This window comes from Athene noctua, chromosome 18 (assembly GCF_965140245.1).
Source record: "Athene noctua chromosome 18, bAthNoc1.hap1.1, whole genome shotgun sequence".
NCBI lineage: Eukaryota > Metazoa > Chordata > Aves > Strigiformes > Strigidae > Athene > Athene noctua.
Genome location: NC_134054.1, coordinates 1806640 through 1825780, shown reverse-complemented (window position 1 = coordinate 1825780; position 19141 = coordinate 1806640). Strand labels below are relative to the sequence as shown.

The following is a 19141-nucleotide window of genomic DNA, read 5'->3' as shown; positions in this document are numbered from 1 at the left end:
TATTTCCCTAATGGAATTTCCTGGTAAATAGTTTTGAACTCAGATCCTTGTCTCTACAATAGATAGGCTTCTGCCTAACTGGCACTTCACAATTAACAGCATTATCTTGTTAAACCTGAAGAGGTGCAGGAAGGCTTAGCCATCATTTTGAAGCATTTTATTGCTTAGAAAGTGTTTACAATAGGCTACAGGAGTGGTAAATGAAGCCCAACGCTGCATTCAGATGCCTGATGAGCTCAGCCACATGAAAATGCCAATAATTCAGTGTCTGACTACTGTGGATGCCATTTCTTAAACAGTAGCCTCAAAGCACCTGAGTTTTTTAGAGGAAAGAAAAAAAAATAAAAGGGGGAAAGGGGAAAAGGGAAAGGGAAAGGGAAAGGGAAAGGGAAAGGGAAAGGGAAAGGGAAAGGGAAAGGGAAAGTATTTGGGGTGAAATGGAAAGCTGATCAGACTTGGCAGATGATAGTTCCTATTCATGTAGGCACAGGTGTAATTGTCCTCACTAAAGACACAGTTTCACACAGGAGTGAGGTTGTGAGAGTAAGTGACTGCATTGGAGTACTCTGTGTTTTCAAGAGAGAGAAACCTCTGTTGCTTCCCTTCTGGAACAATTTATGTATTGCAGTTATGACTGCTACTGTTTTAAATGTTCGAATTTCACACACACAAGTGTCTCCATCTCTGTGTAACATTTTATCTGTCAGCTCCTGTAGTGTGTAAGCAACATTGCTTAGAAAGAGGACAAAGAGTCTGGATATTTTCTGCAGCTTGATTTGTAAATTAGCTTTGCTGTAGCAAGGCTGGTAGTCCTTGCTGTCCTTAGCTACACTGCATGACTGCAGCCCTAGGCTGGCTGAAACCCAGAGGGGCTAGCATAGGAACCACAGGCTACTATAAAAGCATGTGAAAGGATGGACACCTCCTGGGGAAATCTCTCACTTTCTAAGGTTTTCAGGAGAGAAGTGGCTGTATAGCAATTTAGTCATGCTCAGTGAACTTATCAGCTGCAAATATCAAGGAGAGGTCATCAAAAAATATAACAGGCTCGTTACTAACTACCTAGTTTGCAACTTTCAAAGGTAGATTTAATAACTTATAAATAAAGTAATAAATGGTGGGTAAAATAATTGATAAAATGCATGATGGACACCAAGTTGAACATATAGCTAGCAATATGCCCTTGAGGCAAAGGAGGCCACCAGCATCCTGGACTGCATTTAGAGGAGGTTTTCCAGCAGGTCAAGGGAGAGATCATTCCAATCTGCTCAGTACTGGTGAGAAACGCCTGTAGTGCTGGGACCAGTGATGGGCCCCCCCATACAGGAAAGGCATAGACAAACTAGAGTGGGTCCAGCAAAGGACCAGGAAGATATTTAAGGGGCTGGAACATCTGTTGTAATGGGAGAGGCTGAATTCTGTGTCTCTTCAGCCTGGAGAAGAGAAGGCTTGGGTGGAACTGATCAATGTATGCAAATAAATGATGGGTAAGTAAAGAAAATAGGCTCTTCTCAGTGGTCCCAAGTGAAGGGTAAGAGGCAATGAGCACAAGCTGTAATACAGAAAATTCTATTTAAACATAAGAAAACACTTTCTTACTCTGAGGGTGATTGAGCACCGGAAGCTGATTTGCAGAGAGGATAAGGACTCTCCATCCTTGGAGATATTCAAAGGCCTAATGAACATGGTCCTGAGCAACCCACTCTAGCTGACCCTTCTTTGAGGAGGGGATTGGACTAGATGATCTCCAGAGGTGCCTCCAACCTCAATGATTTTGTGATTTTATGAACTTCATAACAGAAAACCAGCCATAAGAGAGAAACAGCTGTTCTCAGGACACAGACATTCCTAATGTACACTGCACAGAACAGCTGCCTTTGCAGCCAAAAACCCTAAAAATTCTGCATAGAGAAGACTGCTCCAAAGCCCCACTGCTGGCTATAATGATTAAACACGAGTCTAAATGTTCAAATTTAATGATTAAACACGAGTTATATAATGATTAAACACGAGTCTAATGTTCAAAACACATTTCTGCCTGACAGTGTCATGAACTGAATTTATGTCTATACGTACCAGTCCAGACCTTAGCCCTCTGTGTTTTCAAGAGCACAGAATATTTAGATTATGTAATAGAATAATCCAGGTGATGATTGTCAAGCCTTATGATCTAGAAATATCTATATGTGGAAGAGTTTTCTAGTAATAAATTTTTTTCTTAGTACCACTAAAATTATGAAAGTTCTAATAGGAGATAAAGCCAGATGATTCAGTTAAGGCCTAAAGTATATTGTGGGTTTTGTTTATGAAGACTAAAACTACTGCAGCTATTTTTTAGACATGTATCAGACTTATCATCACACACAGTCTTTCAAAATCATATTACTGAAAAGGTCTATTTGAACTCTGTAAGCAGTTAAAACCCAATGCAGAAATTAGTGAGTGGGATTGTGGATCATGTTTGCTGGAAGCTAGATGAAAAGTGCCTCATCTGATCCTGTATCTCTGAAATCGCTCTGGGTAGTTACAGGGATTCCAGAAATATCCAGTTTCTTATTTGTCCCACCCATCCATTGGTCTACTTTTCATGCTAAACTGAAATTAGACTATATGGAGAAACAAAACCTGAAATAAAGTCATGGAAGTAGTTACTGCAGTGCTTTTACTTGCTAAAAGTAACTAGCAGTGGAAGATCCAAAGGAAAATTCTAACTTAGACCTGTAGGCCACTTATTCAAGGGCACTTTAGGTGTCTGTGTGAACCTGGTCTCCTTTCCAGGTTTGCTCATCACATACTGATAGCCAAGCTGATATCCTTTCTATATTTTCAGCTGTCTGTGTATATAATGACTGCCTATTTTCTACATGGAGTAGTAAGTAAGCTAAGGTGACCAGTCTGTTGTCATCCAAATAAATAACCTCTGATTTTAATCCTGGCTGCACACAGACATTCAGCATTCTGTGAAGGGAGATGGGTTTCCAGTGAGATAAAGTAGTAACCAACATGGACTTCTCAGAAACAAATCACGTCAAGCTAATCTTATTTTTATTTTTTCCTGTATTTTGTGTCCAGGGGAAAGTAACCTATATTAAGGAACATGACCATAGCAAGACTTTCAGCAGCTTCTGGGGAAGTTATATGAGACTAATTTGAGAAGCATGTTCTTAATCAACCTCTATAGGGCAGATGCCAAAATGGCTGACTAACCACAAAAGGTAATGAAATATCAGTAGAAGGAATCAGAAGGAGCTGATGTGGCTCTGGGTTGAGTCTTTTTTGTTACTGGTGAAAAAAAAAAAAAATTTGCTTATTAAATTTGCAGATGATATGAAGCTTGGATGACCATAAGTCTATTAGAGGATGGGATTAGAATTTAAATGTTCTTGACAAAATGGAGAAATAGGCTGAAGATAAATTGATTAAATTGAGAAAAATGCTATGCATTGGACTGAAACAGGAATACTAAAAAGACTTGCATATGTTGAAGAACAATTGGACAGGTTCTTTGGAAAAGCAATAAGGAATCATAATGGATCACAAATTTTACATGAACCAGGAAAAGAAAAATATTGTGCAAGTTTGTGTGAACCAGCCTAGATAACTGGGGAAAATCCAGCCACTCCACTCTGTACTGGTAAGGTCTCTTCTCAGAAACACGTCCCAGACTATTCCAGACTTGAGAAGTTTCTAGGTCAATTGGACAGAGCACAGGATGCTGGAATGACAATAATCAAAGGCAAATCAAGTTTTATAGGGAAACATAAAGGAAATTGCATTGTTTAGCTTGAAGAAAAAAGTTAAGGGGACACATAGTAACAGCTTTGTCGTAAAAAGCTATTGCAGAAATTAAGGGGATTTTTTTCATTTTTCTTCATAGACAGGAAAGAAGCAGTTGGCCTAAAAAGCAGTAAGAAAGACTTAATGACACAGGTGTTTGGGGGAGAAAGTGAAATATCAATGATAGGTTTTTAAGAATAGCAGACTAGACATCAAATTAACCCATCCTGCACTGGGAGAGCTTGAGATGGAAGAAGATTTCTTGAAATCTCTTCTCACCCTACATTACAACATTTCCATAATCTAGGAAGGCTCATCTGGAAATGGAAGATGATAGCAGTTTACCAGCAGTCACTTATCTAATGGTTTTATTACAGTGAGAAAGAGGGAAAGTTGTTTTCCAACACAAAGGGTAGATATTAAACACAACGGTAGCCGTCATTCTGCCGTTGATCGTTCCTCCTACTTTGCAGCAGGGTGCCTTTAATACTGAATGCATCAGTCTTACAGGATTCTCACTTCTCAGGGGAGAGACATCTACGGTCCACGTGCAGCTATTTAACTCTACCTCCTGTGTTTATGAGGCCACTTTTTTGATCTTTCCCTGTACTCACACAGGACGTTGTTGTTGTGGTTTTGTGGTCACAGTGGGACAGTCTGGTTTTTCTGTAGTTTGGGCTAATGTCCTGAAAACCTCCATGCTGGGTGGGGATGGAGAAGCGGAGTGGGGGTTGAGCGTTTCAGCAGTTCCCAGGAACATACCACTGATGTCTGTACACCAGTTGTGGTTTTCCCTGTTTGGACATGCCTCTTACCTTTGCAGATAACTAATTTGCAGGCTCAGCAGAAGGGGAGCAGTTTCCCATTATCGTGTTCTTCTTGCATCTGGAATTTTAAGTGAACTACATAACAGAATCTTCTGCTTTCTTAAGCATTTTCTTCTCCTTTCTTTAATCATGCTGAGATTTCCTGTGAATACTGTGAGCTGTAATTATCATCTGCAGATCAGTGGATATGCTAAGCTGTTTCTTAAAGGGATTCTTTTTTTTTTTCTGTGAATTTCAGATGACCAAGAACAAAATTATAATCACCTGATACTAAACAGTGCCACCCAGACACCTACACATGGTAAGAGAAAACAAAGAGCAAAATTACACATGTTGTAACTTTCCTCTGCCAGCCAGTAACATTTACTGGTATCAAAGTATGTTTAATGTTAATAGGAATGTTCCTATGGCAATATTGCATGAATGATGATTTCCATTAACATTAAACATAGGACCATATTTTTAAATAGTGTGCAAAATGAAATATGGACCAGTCTTTTATAATTTCGTCTATCAACCTTGTGTTTACCCATGTCTAATTGCTCCTTTCACCCTTCCACATCACCAAGATGCTGTCAGATTTAACCCACCAAAACAGTAAAAATGATAACCATAGTTCATCTTCTCCACCAAGCCACTCAACTTATAGTGCTGCTTGTGCATATTTCTAAGGCTAGAAGGACGGTGAACATGGGGCAATGGTTCTTAAGATGACATGATTTTAGCATAAAAATATGTATCCAGAGTTTGGGTTCACAGCTAAATCTGAGCTGTCCAGCCCATACTTGCATGGGTCTGGCTGGGAAAACCTACTGAAGCCCCTGGTTCATGGCACAATATCTCTCTGGTTTCTGGTATGCAGGGTAGGTAAGGACCATGAAGAGATTCAGGACTCTTCCTGCCCATTTTCACAAACAGAAATGCCTCTTTCTAAACCAGTTCCAGTGGTTGCTCTCACACTCCTTCTAAATCCACTTTATTTCGTTGTGGAAACATGATCCTAGGATTTTGTGAAACCCAGAACACCTTTCATGTCCCTTTGCCCACCACAGGGTGGACCAGCACTGACACACCCCCATCACCTCAGAAGTGACACCGCAGATGTCTGGGGCAGTCTATCACCACCATATAACCTGTCTGGACATCCCTCTAAAGGGTGAAAGCAACCCTTCCAGAGTTGCTCCAAACTTCCCTGGATTTTTTTTTTGTACCCCAACAGCTTCACATGTACTAATACCCCTTCTAACAGGGCTCTTGCTGAGCTCTGGAAAACCACAATTTTCATTTGTCTTACCTCTGCACATTTATCAGCACCTCTCTATCCAGCCCTCTTGACATAATAAACTTGAGGGTGTCCCATGTCATCCTTTAGCCAGTTTCAAGAGTTCAAGCCCTACCCAAAGATAGTCCTTTGTTTTCCCCTTTGTTTCCACCATCTCATCCCAGCCTGGAGCTGTTTCTTCACTTCCTCCATGGCCAGAAACCCTTTCCCCTCTGCTCAGCCCTGTCCCTCCATTCCTCTGCCTCCTCTGCCCTTGCTCCCTCCTCCTTCTCATTCCCTTGGCCCTTGATTAGCAGCTGAGTGTGGACAGCATGCTCCTCCCTTCGCTGTGGTAATCACAGACCACACAGTCATATCACCTGCAGCTTCCTGGCTTCATCCAAATCCAGACCACCCAGATCAGTGGTTCCCCCTGTCTCCATGCAATCAGTCCAATCTCTCAACCCCCAGGTGTTCTCTGCTTTCTTCCCTCTTCTGCTGCTACCTTGTCTTGGTCTTGTCCTTGTCGTTCCCTGCACCCTATACCCTTTGAATATAATATATTCCTCCAGCGTTTTCAGCTGGAACCATCCTTCTGCGGGGGAGACAGTACATGATGGATAAATCTCATCTTAATATACACTTCTTGCAGCTCTGAATCTCCATATTTGTTACTCTTTCTGTTCTGCCATTTTTTTTTAAATTCTTAAACTTCATCTTGATAACTATTCTGGAATTGATTTATTGTGAGTTGCATGTTCTTGTATAGAAATTCTGTGCTTACTTGGCACAAAAAAAAAAAAAAAAAAAAAAAAAGTGGGAGAACAGCTGCCCTTGAAAAGGTCACCTAAAACCTTTGGTGTTTCTTATTCCTAGAGGCAGGGTCAGATAGCTCCTCAGCCTGTAAGTTACCGTCAGTTGTAAGACTACATTATTAGGGTTTTTTTTCACACCTCCCAAAAAACACAGGAGAAACAAAGTCAGCTTTAAACCCAACAGTAACATGGGAATATTTACTGAACCTAACTGACAGACTACTTATTTTGTTTAATTTTTTATTTTCCTAAGAAAAGAAGAAAAAGATGGAGTAATAGCCTTGACATTGTATTGTCTTCTCTCTGGTCTTACTACTTATTCTTCAAATCTAGCACATGCTGTGTTCTAAGATCTGCCCCAGCAGAGGCATGAGTCCCATTTACCTGTGTCTCTGTCCAGAAGTTTTAATGTAGCTCCATCATCAGGTCCCTATTGCATTCAATAACTCAAGGTAACAACATGTGCTGAAACAGTTAAACTTCCCTCTGGACCTGACAGATGTCTTTCTTTTTCATGTACTTGAGAGACAAAAGTCAAAGCAGATATACTCATGAACTTGGATTAGAAACTTTCACTTCTTTTCTCCACTCATTTTTTGTGTTCACTGTATCTTAATAGTTTGGTTGTACAAAGTGACTTGAATGATCTGACTACAAATATCTGTATGATTCAGAGTTATATTTACTCCTAAATTACCCATATGGTCATGGACACTTTTGTTCTTGATATTCATGTGTGCTGTTGCTGGCGAGCCATTGCTCGGTGAGTCTAAAAAGATATTTGGACCTTTCAAATAAAGCACCAAAGGAGCTTGCAGTATTCATAATTACTGCTGAAATTCTGAGATAGTTCAGCAACACCACAGGTTTAATTTAATTCTCTTCCTGGGTAGGACATGCTGTAAATTTTCTGTGTGATTATGCAGATTTGTAGGTCTTCCTGAGCACACGTTCATGAGCTCTGTCCCTTAGCCTGTCTTTAGCACCCACCATGCAGTGGCAGTATCTGAAAGGATCAGAAGAAGGGAAAGAAGCTAGTGTGAGGCTCAAGACTTGCCCTATGTTGCAAGTGGCCCAAGTTCAGTTCACTCTTGACCGAAGTAAAACAAGCTGAGGAAAGTTCTCAAGCTACCAGCATAGAGTAAGCAGAGCAGCTGTTGTAGGTGACACGACACCAAACAAACAACACAGAAAACAGCCAGAAAATCCCTCCCATGACTGAAGGAGCTCCCTACAGTCTCCCCAGGGACTGCCTCACTCACCAAGGATGCACTTGACCTGTATATGAGAAGGGAAGCATGAGCTGTTGAAAACTGGAATACCTGTCAGGATGAGAGCTCAGCTGCTGTGGGCTGGTGATCTCTCTCCCATCTCCCACCATCATAGGAACTTCACAAGTTTCTTACTGTCTCCTATAATTTCCATTACAATGAGTCTCCAAACTCACACAGCCCTGGGACCGAACAGCAGAGGGTTTCCACATCACAGCTGAGGGAGACAGGGGGCCCATGGTTCTGCAGGAGAACTCCTCATGGAGGAGGGACGAAAGTCAAGTTCCCTCTGCTCCCCTTTACCCTTCCTATACTGGCTAGTCCTCTGCAGAACTAGAGCAAATGACACTAACCCATTAATTTCCCCAAAGGTCTTGGGAATCCTAACAGGATCATAGTGCGTGAGAGTGATCCAGATGTGCAGTGGGGCAGCACATTGTCTTTGTTCAGCTGAGAAAGGCAGAGGATGATAAACATCTGTTTCCATGGACTGCCTATGCTCTGCTCCCTTCAGATGCTGCTGCAACAGACCCTCTGTGAAGGAATGGGATTCACTCAGCACCATATATGCCAGGAGCCCTTGTATTACTGTGGTAGATTTTTACCTGAAAATTAAAAAAAAAAAAAAAAAAAAAAATTAAAGGGGATAAGGACAATGCTCACAAGGACCCAGAAAAAGCAGATCTGACCTTAGCTCTCTGAGCTGTTCAGCTTCAACTTTGGGTTCCCAGGGCTAAAACCCCAAGACCCTCTGTTATAACCTGGCTTGGGGGTTGCCACTTGGTGCACATCTTCTCAGTGTAAAGGCTATGCCCCTCACTGTGAGATCACTGATGTGATTACACTGAACTCTTCCAATGCAGGAAGGAATAACTACTAATTAATGCTGGGATCGCATATAATCTGTTCTGTCAGGCTGCTATCATTTAATTAGCATAGAGCTCTTTGCAGCATAGTTAACACAGAGTGAGAAGAAAGTCTTCCCTTTCTCCCTCCCTGGCTGGCACGGGGTGAAATATATGTTTGTCCTGGTTTTGGAAAATGTGGCATGGTGGGGCAGACAATTACCAGTGGAGATCAAGAGAAATGACCACAAGCAAGTGAATCTGTCAATCCATGGTCTGCAATACCAGGATTTAATTTCTGATGTTTGCTGGGAACTCTGAATTAGCAAGGCGGGACTTTGAGTATCCCAGATCTTAAAGGAGTCTGTTGATTTTCTTCTGGTGTCAGTCTATACATTCACCTAATTCACTTCCAGGACACCGAATGTCCCATTATAGAGGTATCTACAGTCCTTTAGAAACCTCATCTTAAATTTTGCTTTCAGTGACAGACTTCGGACCTCATTTCCACTGAAATCAGAAATTTGGCGTTGGTTTCCTTACCTCTAGACTTTAGTTTTACATCAGCTGCAGATTTTAGCTGCAAATGAAAAGCTCTACAGTAGATTTGGAAATGTGGTGATTTTGTATATAAAAGGTTCATGAGAGTGCTCGAGTACTAGTTTCTAAGCACAGTGAAGTTTTACAAATGAAATGCAAGTAAATCTTTCGATACATTAATTTATCTTGCTTAGCTATTCAGCCTTTATACAAAAAAAAAGCATATAAAATTAATTTTCTATAAAAACATTAAAATGTAAAAAAAAAAAAAAAAAAGAAAAGAAAAGAAACAGTCACAAAACAGAACCAAGACAACCAAGACAGTGTAGCATTAGCTATAACAGAAATATATGTTGACTGCCTGGGTTCACTTCCTGTAAAGCTTATTACTTTATTTTTTACAGCTACTAAAGTTTAATCTCATTATATTTAGTACATATTTAATTATGCTACCCAAAAGAGTCTTGTATAAACATTTTTTACATCTATATAAATAACAAGCACATTGCTAAATAATATAGTTAGTAGGAAGTTCATATAATAATTTTTATGTCAGTTCATTGCATTTGATAATAATCCCAAAAAATACTTGGTAAAATACCATAAGAAACAAAGAGCTTAAATTCAAGTTTTTAATTTGACCAAGTATTTTTCAATAGATGATGTCTGAATTTACTTTGATGGAGGTAAATTCCATTTTATAGTTGTACCCATGTGAAGTTTAAACGAATTCATATATATATATATATATATGCATACATGTGTGTGTCTTTCTTATATTCCTTCCTTCCTTCCTTCCTTTGTTTCTCTTCTTTTCTTCTTTTCTTCCATCCATCCATCCATCCATCCATCCATTTTTCTTCTTTCCTCTTTCTCTTTCTCTTTCTCTTTCTCTTTCTCTTTCTCTTTCTCTTTCTCTTTCTCTTTCTCTTTCTCTTTCTCTTTCTCTTTCTCTCTCTTTCTTTCTCTCTTTCTCTCCCTTTTTTCCTTCCTTCCTTCCTTCCTTCCTTCCTTCCTTCCTTCCTTCCTTCCTTCCTTCCTTCCTTCCTTCCTTCCTCTGTTTTCTTTCTTTTCTTTCCTTCTTCCTTTCTCTTTTCTTCATTTCAAAAATCCACACAGTAACAGGGCTTTGAGGTATCCCTCAAATTGCTGAAATAATTCTTGCATCACATTTCTAACATCAGACCAGAAGCTTCAATTTGGGACAATCCCAGAAGATACGCAAATTATTCCCTGTACTGTCATATCTCCTCCAGCAATTTGTTGAGAGTTTCGTGTCTATTGTGTTTAAGACACTGTTTACAAAATCATAACAATTAAGGACTGTTTAAATTAGATTTATCCCCAGTAGAAATACATGTGAGGAAATTAGAAAATAATCAGATCTCTAGAATATAACCTACAGAAAAATAGACACATTAAGTACACTGCTCGTTCTGCAGAGCAGCAGGGCTTTAATGAAAGTGGAAAGAGAGGTGAACCAGGCAGTCTGACAGGACTGGACAGTGTAGCGCCATACAAGCTGCCATTTGTGATGGGGATACCAGTTAATGATTCAGCTGCTTTGTGCACCAGCTTTGTAAAGCAAAGTACACAGATTGTTGTGTCACGATACAGTTCCAGTTGCACAATTAAAAAGCAGATTTGAGCAAAGTCATCAGTGAACCAAGATCACCATTTACCTTTCTTGACCTGAGAATTTGCTAACCATGTCCTACAGTGCAGAGCCAACCCCGGTGCAGGGGATGTATTGGTTTGTTTGGGCCAGGACTGGACTTAAGCCATGTGCCTAGCCTCTGATGGCATGTGTGCTGACCTTCCTTTAGTTCGTGATGCAGGGGGCAGGGAACAACCCCGGGGCTGAGAGCAGATAAAGGACTTCAGTGGCACACAGCCAGTGGCACACAGCCAGTGGCACACGTGTAGTCACACATGGCCATTTCAGGATGGATGATTTGTTTCTCTCGGTGACTAGAGCTAGTTTGGCTTACTTACCTTGCTTGTCTGCTGCCAGGACCAAACACGATGATGCATTTTCCTTTTTGAACCAGCTTGCCCTCCATGCAATGGCAAGCTTTGAGCTTGAGGCACTCACAGAAGTGGAAGGAGTTAACAAGCTGACAGTTTTCAATTCAACGGTCTCAAATTCATCAAGTCCCAGTTCTGCTTGGCTCTACATGCTGGCTGCTCTGGTGCCAGAGCCATGTGTTGTTTTCTGCATTGCCATGAAAATGCGGTGAACTCCAGGAGAAGTGAATATATATTTTGCTGTGATTCCTAAGTGCAATTCTACTTTCTGTAGTTTTTCCTTTGATTTTAATTGGTTACATTATTCCTCTCACCCCATGTTGTAGTATGTAACTATGTTACTTTCAGTTAAGCACGTTGTGTACACAGAAGCATCTTTCTTCACAGGGTTCAGGTATATCATTATGCTGTGTGTACACATTGCAGCATTTAAGGACATCACCTTGCAATATGTTGATGTAGCTCATCCTTTTTGCATCTTAGTCCTTCAGATTGCTGCTCAGCTCTCAGTCACAAGCCCTGAAAGACCTAATCCTAGCACCATCCTGATATGCAGAGGTTTTTTTATCACTGCCTGAATTTAAAATCCTACATCTCCAGCTCATATAAATGAGAACAGCTATTCACTGGAGAGCTGCTGATTTACACCATGGAGGATCTGACCTGGAAATGTAAAAAACCTCTTTGAGATTCTTCATGAGAGATCCAAACGACTATTAATAACACTGTTTGTAACATAAAAAAAAGAAGTGTGAAAACACAGATAGTTCCCCCTGCAAACACTGAAGATATATGTTATAAATTTTAATTCGAGACTGTGAACATCAGTTCTTTGCCTGCTACAACAGTATGTCACTTCCAGGATGGCTCAGGAGGTGCTAAGTCTTGGCACAGAAGGCTACCAAACGTCATCAGCTACCACCAGATTTTTCTGAGGAACGCAGGTCTTTGTAAGAGCTTGCATCAGAACTGGAGAAGATTTTGTGTCTGAACCTTCAAATGGCTGAGCAGAAGGCAGTGCTGGGGGAGCAGTGTGTGCTTTGACAGAGGACTGAAGCTATGCTGAACTGAAGCTGAGCAGCAGAAGGCTTGGTTGTATCAGCTTCTCCTAGGTGACATTGTTTGCTTTCTCTGGGTGAATGTTTTTAAAGGCATCTGTTGAAATGTCTTGCAAAATTCACACAACATATGTGCAGACTCATATGCAAATATGGAGCACATCCCTTTTGCCACTTGAGCTTTGTTTAAAACTTTGCCATAAATTAACTTTTTTTTGGTCTTGGGTATCATCTGCTCCTGTCCTTGTACATGAAAGGTTCTGCGCCTCATGTACACATGCTTTGAAACAGAAACTGTCTTCCAAGAACAGGGGCAGAGCAGACACTTCACAAAGGCTTCAGATCTAATCTCCACAACACAAGTTTCCAGCTTTAGAAATCCTGAAACTGCTTCTGAGCCCTGTGCTTGCAGAAAGTTTGCAAAGCACTGACAGTGAAATAAGGGTTTCCCTCAACTTAGAGTGACTTCCTTTCCTTCATAAGATTACAAAGCAGTCCAGTGTATGCATAAAGCAGAGAAGTGAACCCATATGTCCACTCAGAGTCTGGGTGTAATTACAATCTCTGATGCATAGAGCAGGATGTAGCAGGTAACGTGTTCCTCTGGCAGTCCATCAGTGTAGGCAGTGCTCCTGGTTCCTCAGGTGCAGGGCTCTCTGCCACATGATCCAGCACTTTCTCAGGTTTTTATGCAAGAGTCTCACCTGAATGGAGCAGGGGAGCCTTTCTGAATCTGGCCCATGAGTCTCCTGGTTTTCATGGAGCTTCAAGAGGGTTTGGACTGACTGAACAATTCTGGCTCCTGAAGCAGAAGAAATGCACAGTCCTTGTTTGGTAGGTGTCCAAGAAGAGAGATTAGATTTGCAAAGGAAGAGTCTTTCTCTACAGAGCTGCCTGCTCCTTTCCTGAGCTTATGTCAACATTGTGCAGCCTAGTGAGTGTTTGGCAGTGCTGTGCCATGCTACCCTCCAGGGGCTGGGGCAACATGGCACTCCGGTCAGCACTGGGAAGCCCCTGATGCTCAGTACAGGAGGATTTGCAACTCAGCATTTGCAGCGTTGAGCCCTCTCCTGCTGAATTAATCAGAGAGACACTGGCAGAATTTTAAGATGTTGCGTTGGCTGTAAAAAGGTTTGGTTGCTTTGAGCAAAGAGAATTTAGAAACAAAGAGAAATTACACTACTGGATTATGTTCCCACCTCTCTTGTACGTGCTATGCACTGGGTGGGCTTCATTTCCTCCATGTTCCTCTGTAAATAACTTTGCAAATGGTGTCCAGAACACATGTTGTATCAGAGAAGCATAAAATAGCATGTGACTGCAGGATGGTGGTGAGGAAAATATGGACTAATACTGACTTTCAAAGGTAATCCCAGTAACCATGAGCTATTGTCCATTGTCCAGTGGTCATCTCCCATTGCCCAGAATGGAGAGCTAGACTGGAATGAGTGGGAATGCTGGAGAACGAAACAGAGTACAACCTCAGCTACATTGCAGGGAATGAGGAGACCTTTTCATTTACATCCTGTTAATTATGTCCTGCATCCTCCATAGGAGGCAACAAACACCACAAAAAGGAGAGAGACCAGAGAAAAGCATGGCTCATAAATATTGCAGGAGTGAAGAACTACTAAGAAACTTGTGCTGAACTGATCCCAGAATATAAATTGCACAAGATATTTATCCTTACTAGAGTCTCTCAGTTCTATGATTTTGCCCTCAAACTATATTATGCAAAAGACATCTGAAATTATCTTTGGTCATTTCAGTTTATCCCTTATTTTGCTGAATGATGGGTAGTGGATTTCAAGGTGACTTCTCATTTGCCAAAATCATTACGGTTTGTTCCTGACTGACTGGATGGAAAAAGCAGTAAGAAGATGTACTGATTCTGAACAAGCCCATCACATAAATGCATGGCACTTAATTTCACACACCTCATGCAAGCAGTCAATTACTGCTCCTGCTTTGGCACTGAACACAAATTCCATACATATGACTGGCTTATTTCAGCATGTCCAAACCTCCATGCAAAATGGGGATTAGATACAGGTTCTGGCTGAGAAATTTGCAAAGAGATTTTACCCCAGGGTCCTTGCCACACAAGCACAAATAGGAGTGGGGACATAGTTTCAATGCTGATACAGTCTCTCTTTAACGGATGATATCTAATCAATTTTTTCCAGTGCCCTGATGAATATGATGCACTTCTTAATCCTGCAGTCACTCTATTAGACAAGGATTGAAGTCATCAACAAGAAAATAACGTTCTCAGAGAGACGACATGTTAGCTATATGCTCACTTGGGGCTATGTTCTTTTTTGCCAGACAATAACCCTATTCCAGGAGTGCAGAGACATACATGAGCAATAGGAAAGAAAAGTTTATTAACCAAGGTGGTTATTGCGTTGTTAGGAGGAAATTTTCACCATTGCTAAATTCTGTAAGAAAGTGCCTCATAATTTCCCAGAACTGGGAACAAAATTATGCTGTAGCAGAAAGATGGGCTGTTACTTTTCTGTGAGGTGGCTGACACTGGCTGTCAGTCGTTGAGCCCAGAGGACAGCATGCAGGTGCCTGCTGAAAGGTGAGAAGTCCCTGTTCCTGACAGAGCAGCTTCCTTCCCCCTCACCTTGCTGTGCTGGCAGTGTTGGGGGATCGCATAAGATGCTGGTGCAAGATGTGCTCAAGGAGAGGGGAAGCTGCCCCTCCATTCACAATCATACCCTGGACATAGCTGGGAAAGAGTGCACTGTTGTGGTTTGTTCTGCAGGAAGCTTCGTTGTGAAGAAGCTCCTAGAGCAGCAGAGTGCATGGAATCAGTGACAACAGGGGCAGGAGTGAGCAAGTGTTGGGGTTTGTTGACATGGTAGTTGTAATTCAACTGTAAGTATGGGTGTTATCAGAGCTCTGATAGGTTTCACATCACTCCTTTCAGCACTTTGTGGGTGTCTTAGATACCCTGGTATATTCCAAATGGTTCAGGTACCTCTTGAATTGAGCACAGGAGGTGTAACTCTGCTGAGAGTTTCAGAGGAATGCTCTGACCATGCTGGCTTTGGGAAATCATGAGCAGGTTTGTGCCAGAAGACAAGACTGCCTCAGCCTGCTTTTGATCGAGAAGCATGTGTGCAACATGAAGGATGGGTGACGGTGACAGAAGGTATAAAATATCTAGGGGAATTCACAGTGGGAGAAAAGTTGTGGGGGGCAGCTCTGCATTCCCATGTGCAGACATGCGTGGGAAATGCTGGGTCAAGCCTAGGCACAGAGAGCACCAAGGACGCAGTGAAAGGTGAGCATTCAGAGAGGAGGAAGATGCTCTGCTGTCTAATGCAAACAGGGCTCCACATGGGAGAAAGGCAGCAGAGGAGGAGATGGCCTGTCTCCTGCAAATATTTTTTTGCAAGAAACAGTTTAATTTGTGACTCGGATGTAGAAAAATGCATGCTGAAAGATCTGCACTCTACTTGGGTGGAGTTTGTTTTAAATATTTCTGGAAGATGGGAGAAGTTAACAAATGTTTGGACACTGCACAAAGCCAACACACTTGTCAGGGTAAAGTTCTCCTGCAGCTCTATTTCTTTTGGGCAGAATCTGTGCTTTAATCTCACTAGTCCATGCTTCAGAGGAGGTAAGAGCGGTCTTGAGGTACATGAGTGCAATATGAAGCACATGTTGCATTGATCTTACTGAGCACACTTTAGAGGGGTGTACAACAGGAATGTATTGTTGTACAATAACAATAAGATATGTTATGCCCCCAAGATATGGGCATTCTGACACTCCTCAGCTGTATCAGACAATTTATTTCTCTGATTTCATTTTCAGACCATACTTGAAGTGGCCAACTCCTTGGCCTTTTGACTCAGCTAATGCAATCCCATTGCTGCTGCAAGCTCCCACAGAGCCCACTGTAGTCTGTTCTAGCTTTCCTTCTAATAATTGAAACTCCTGCTATTTTTAATACTCCTGTATCTGACTATTTTAATATCTGAACAACCAAGAGTTACAAATGCAATTCAACACGTCCCTGTCCCTTGGCTGAGCTGATTAAAGACCATTTTCCATACGTCTTGCTGCAAAGGACCTTGATTTCAAAACTGCAGATTGTCTGGACTTGAATGTTAACATCCAGGCTCAGCGCTAATCTTTATTGACAGCACTCAGCGTTAGCATCCTGACCACGGGCATTTTGACACTGGCTGGGAACTTCCTCAGTGACCAGCAAAATGAAAACCAGTAGAGGTGCATACCCCACACCTCAGGGATGGTACCTCCATTCCTGCCTCAGGAACCTCTCCAAACCTTGTCTTCTGACTGCACCTAGATGTGCACCCTACAGGTCCAGTTCACACTTTCTTGTGTGCAGGGGAAGCATGGACATCTCTAGAGCCCACCAGAATCCCATGGGCCATGGACCAGATTTGCTCAGAAGCCTCCAGGTTCAGAGCATCAATGAGAAATCTAGCACAATGAGAGAGCAATTCGATTCTCAGTCTGTTAAAATAACACCATAAACCCATTCCCATGTCTCTGAGGGTGGGGGAAGCACAGCTTGCTGGGCTAAAGGTAGGCATTGCTCATGCCAGCTTGTAGTGGGGTCGGTCCACAGCACTGTGACACAGCCCTCCACGGTAAGGGAGGTGACTAACAGCCCACCAGATCCACTGTCCTGCTGTGAGGAGAGCTGGTTGGTCCAGGCACTTTCAAGGCAGCAGTTTGCTTTTCTCCATAATCACTGTGGACAAGGAATGCCACAGGATCCATTTTTCACCAATCTGCCTGTGACAGTTTGAATTATGTCCAACAGCCTGTGATGGAGGCTGGCTCAGATACAGCTCTTCTCCCTGCTGGAGTTTGTTGGAATGGCTTGACTCTCCCAACTTTGTTTGGTGCACACTGTAGACATATCTTTCTCTGTTGTCTTTTTTTTTGCAGACAAGCCACGAATGAACAACATTCTCACTTCTGCCACCGAACCCTATGATCTGTCCTTCTCACGGTCCTTCCAGAACCTCTCTCACCTCCCACCATCATATGAGTCTGCCGTAAAGACAAACCCAAGTAAATATTCTTCTCTGAAGAAACTAAGTAGGTGTCAGCTCATTTCATTTCCTTTGTATCTCATTTGCTTGTAAGCTCCAGTGGGCACATTGTTAAGACAACAACCTTCTTCCCTCTGTCATTGTGCTGCCCAAGTTGACATCTCCGGTAATGATTCTTTTGGCTGTCACTTCCCATCAAGGAAGATCATAGAGAAAGATTCACTTCATTACTGTGAGAGCACATGTGGTTATTTGCTTACTGACCTCCTTGCTGTGCTATGTCCCACTGCTCCACCTCGTATTTGCTCCTGATAGAGTCATCCGAGAATCCTTTTTCATTCTGCCAGAATCGAGATGAACCAAGCTGGCTGCGTCAGATCAGCTGAGCTCACCTCGGTGTACCTAGGGCAGATACCTCACCATCCAGGGGGGCAGCTGGAACCAGATGACAAATCCAGGCCAACAGAAAGCTGCTGAAATGGTTGGGAGCATCTATTTCAGTAGGACCACATCTGCCTGCCTTGAGCAGTGCTGCGATCTGCCATGTTCCATGATGTATGTGTCCAGATCTGGTCCCGACCTGTGCCATGATGATCTGTGGTGTGTCTCTGATATTTCAGCATCTTGCTCACTTCCCTGTTCACACTAGTTAGTATCTGTTCCTTATTGCTGTTTTATGTATCGTATTGTTGTGCCAACTTTCCTGTAATGCTTTAGCCCATTACCTTTGCTGATGGCAAACTCTTCAGCTTTGGTGAAATTATGAAATAAGTGATACTTCTGCAAGCAAAGGCTCTTTTCAGACTGACATCAGGTTTATCATATGTATGGTTTCATGAGCATTTTCTGGATGCAGCCATGTATTCACACTGCCTAATTTAGAGAATTAAGTGTTTATACTAACAATAACTTCACTGAAGATAGTTGAGGATGAGGACCAGTTCTTACTTCTTTAGTCTATATAAGATCTGCATTCCCAACTCAGCCAGATGAGACACACTCAAAGAAGCGTCATGGAAGCCCTTGGACTGTCCGTAAGAAATCCCTATGGAAGATTTTTCAGAAGATAAAACAGAATGGAAATGTAGCACATAAAAGTCTCAGCCCACTCCTTGGTACTTCAACGTGGGACTTACATACATGTTCAACATCTGATGTGCTTAGAAGTCAGCATATGCTTAACCATGTCAGAGAACAGGGATGAGATATTTTGTGATGGGAGACTGCCATCTTCCCTGTCCAGTATGCCATGCGTATAACCTTGCTTCTGCCATGAGCTTTGTTCCCTGGTAACATTAGGGCCTCACACTGCCAACCATAAGCATTTTCTCCTCACTTCATCCCAGTGATGAACTTGAGCAGCTTTAACGGTACTATCTGCTATTGGAAAACCCTTGAAATCGCAGCATTGTAAAATTACTGATTTAAAATGCTCCCATTTTGAGGTGATGAGGTTTTTTTAATTTCTCAGCTGAAATGAAGATTTCTCAGCACAAAAAAAAAAATTACCCTCTGGATAGCCCCAAAACCTGATTCCCATTCAGAATCTGGAAGCTCTCTGTCTTGGCAACACTGAGAACTGGTTAGACAAGTGCTCTCTAGGAACAGCAACAGTGGCTGCTCCATGCAGGGGATGGTCAGGACCTCTTCCAGCCTGTGATTCATTTATTG

At 42.0% G+C, this 19141-nt stretch overlaps 1 protein-coding gene across 1 annotated transcript in view; it reads left to right on the top strand.

The window, feature by feature from the left end:
- The window catches only part of SHISA6 (shisa family member 6), a 254984-nt gene that overhangs the window by 227387 nt on the left and 8456 nt on the right, over positions 1 to 19141 (top strand). Inside the window, exons 4-5 of the mRNA XM_074921896.1 lie at positions 4843 to 4905; positions 17364 to 17516. Coding sequence (XP_074777997.1) covers positions 4843 to 4905; positions 17364 to 17516 — 216 coding nt within the window. The remainder of the gene's footprint in view (positions 1 to 4842; positions 4906 to 17363; positions 17517 to 19141) is intronic.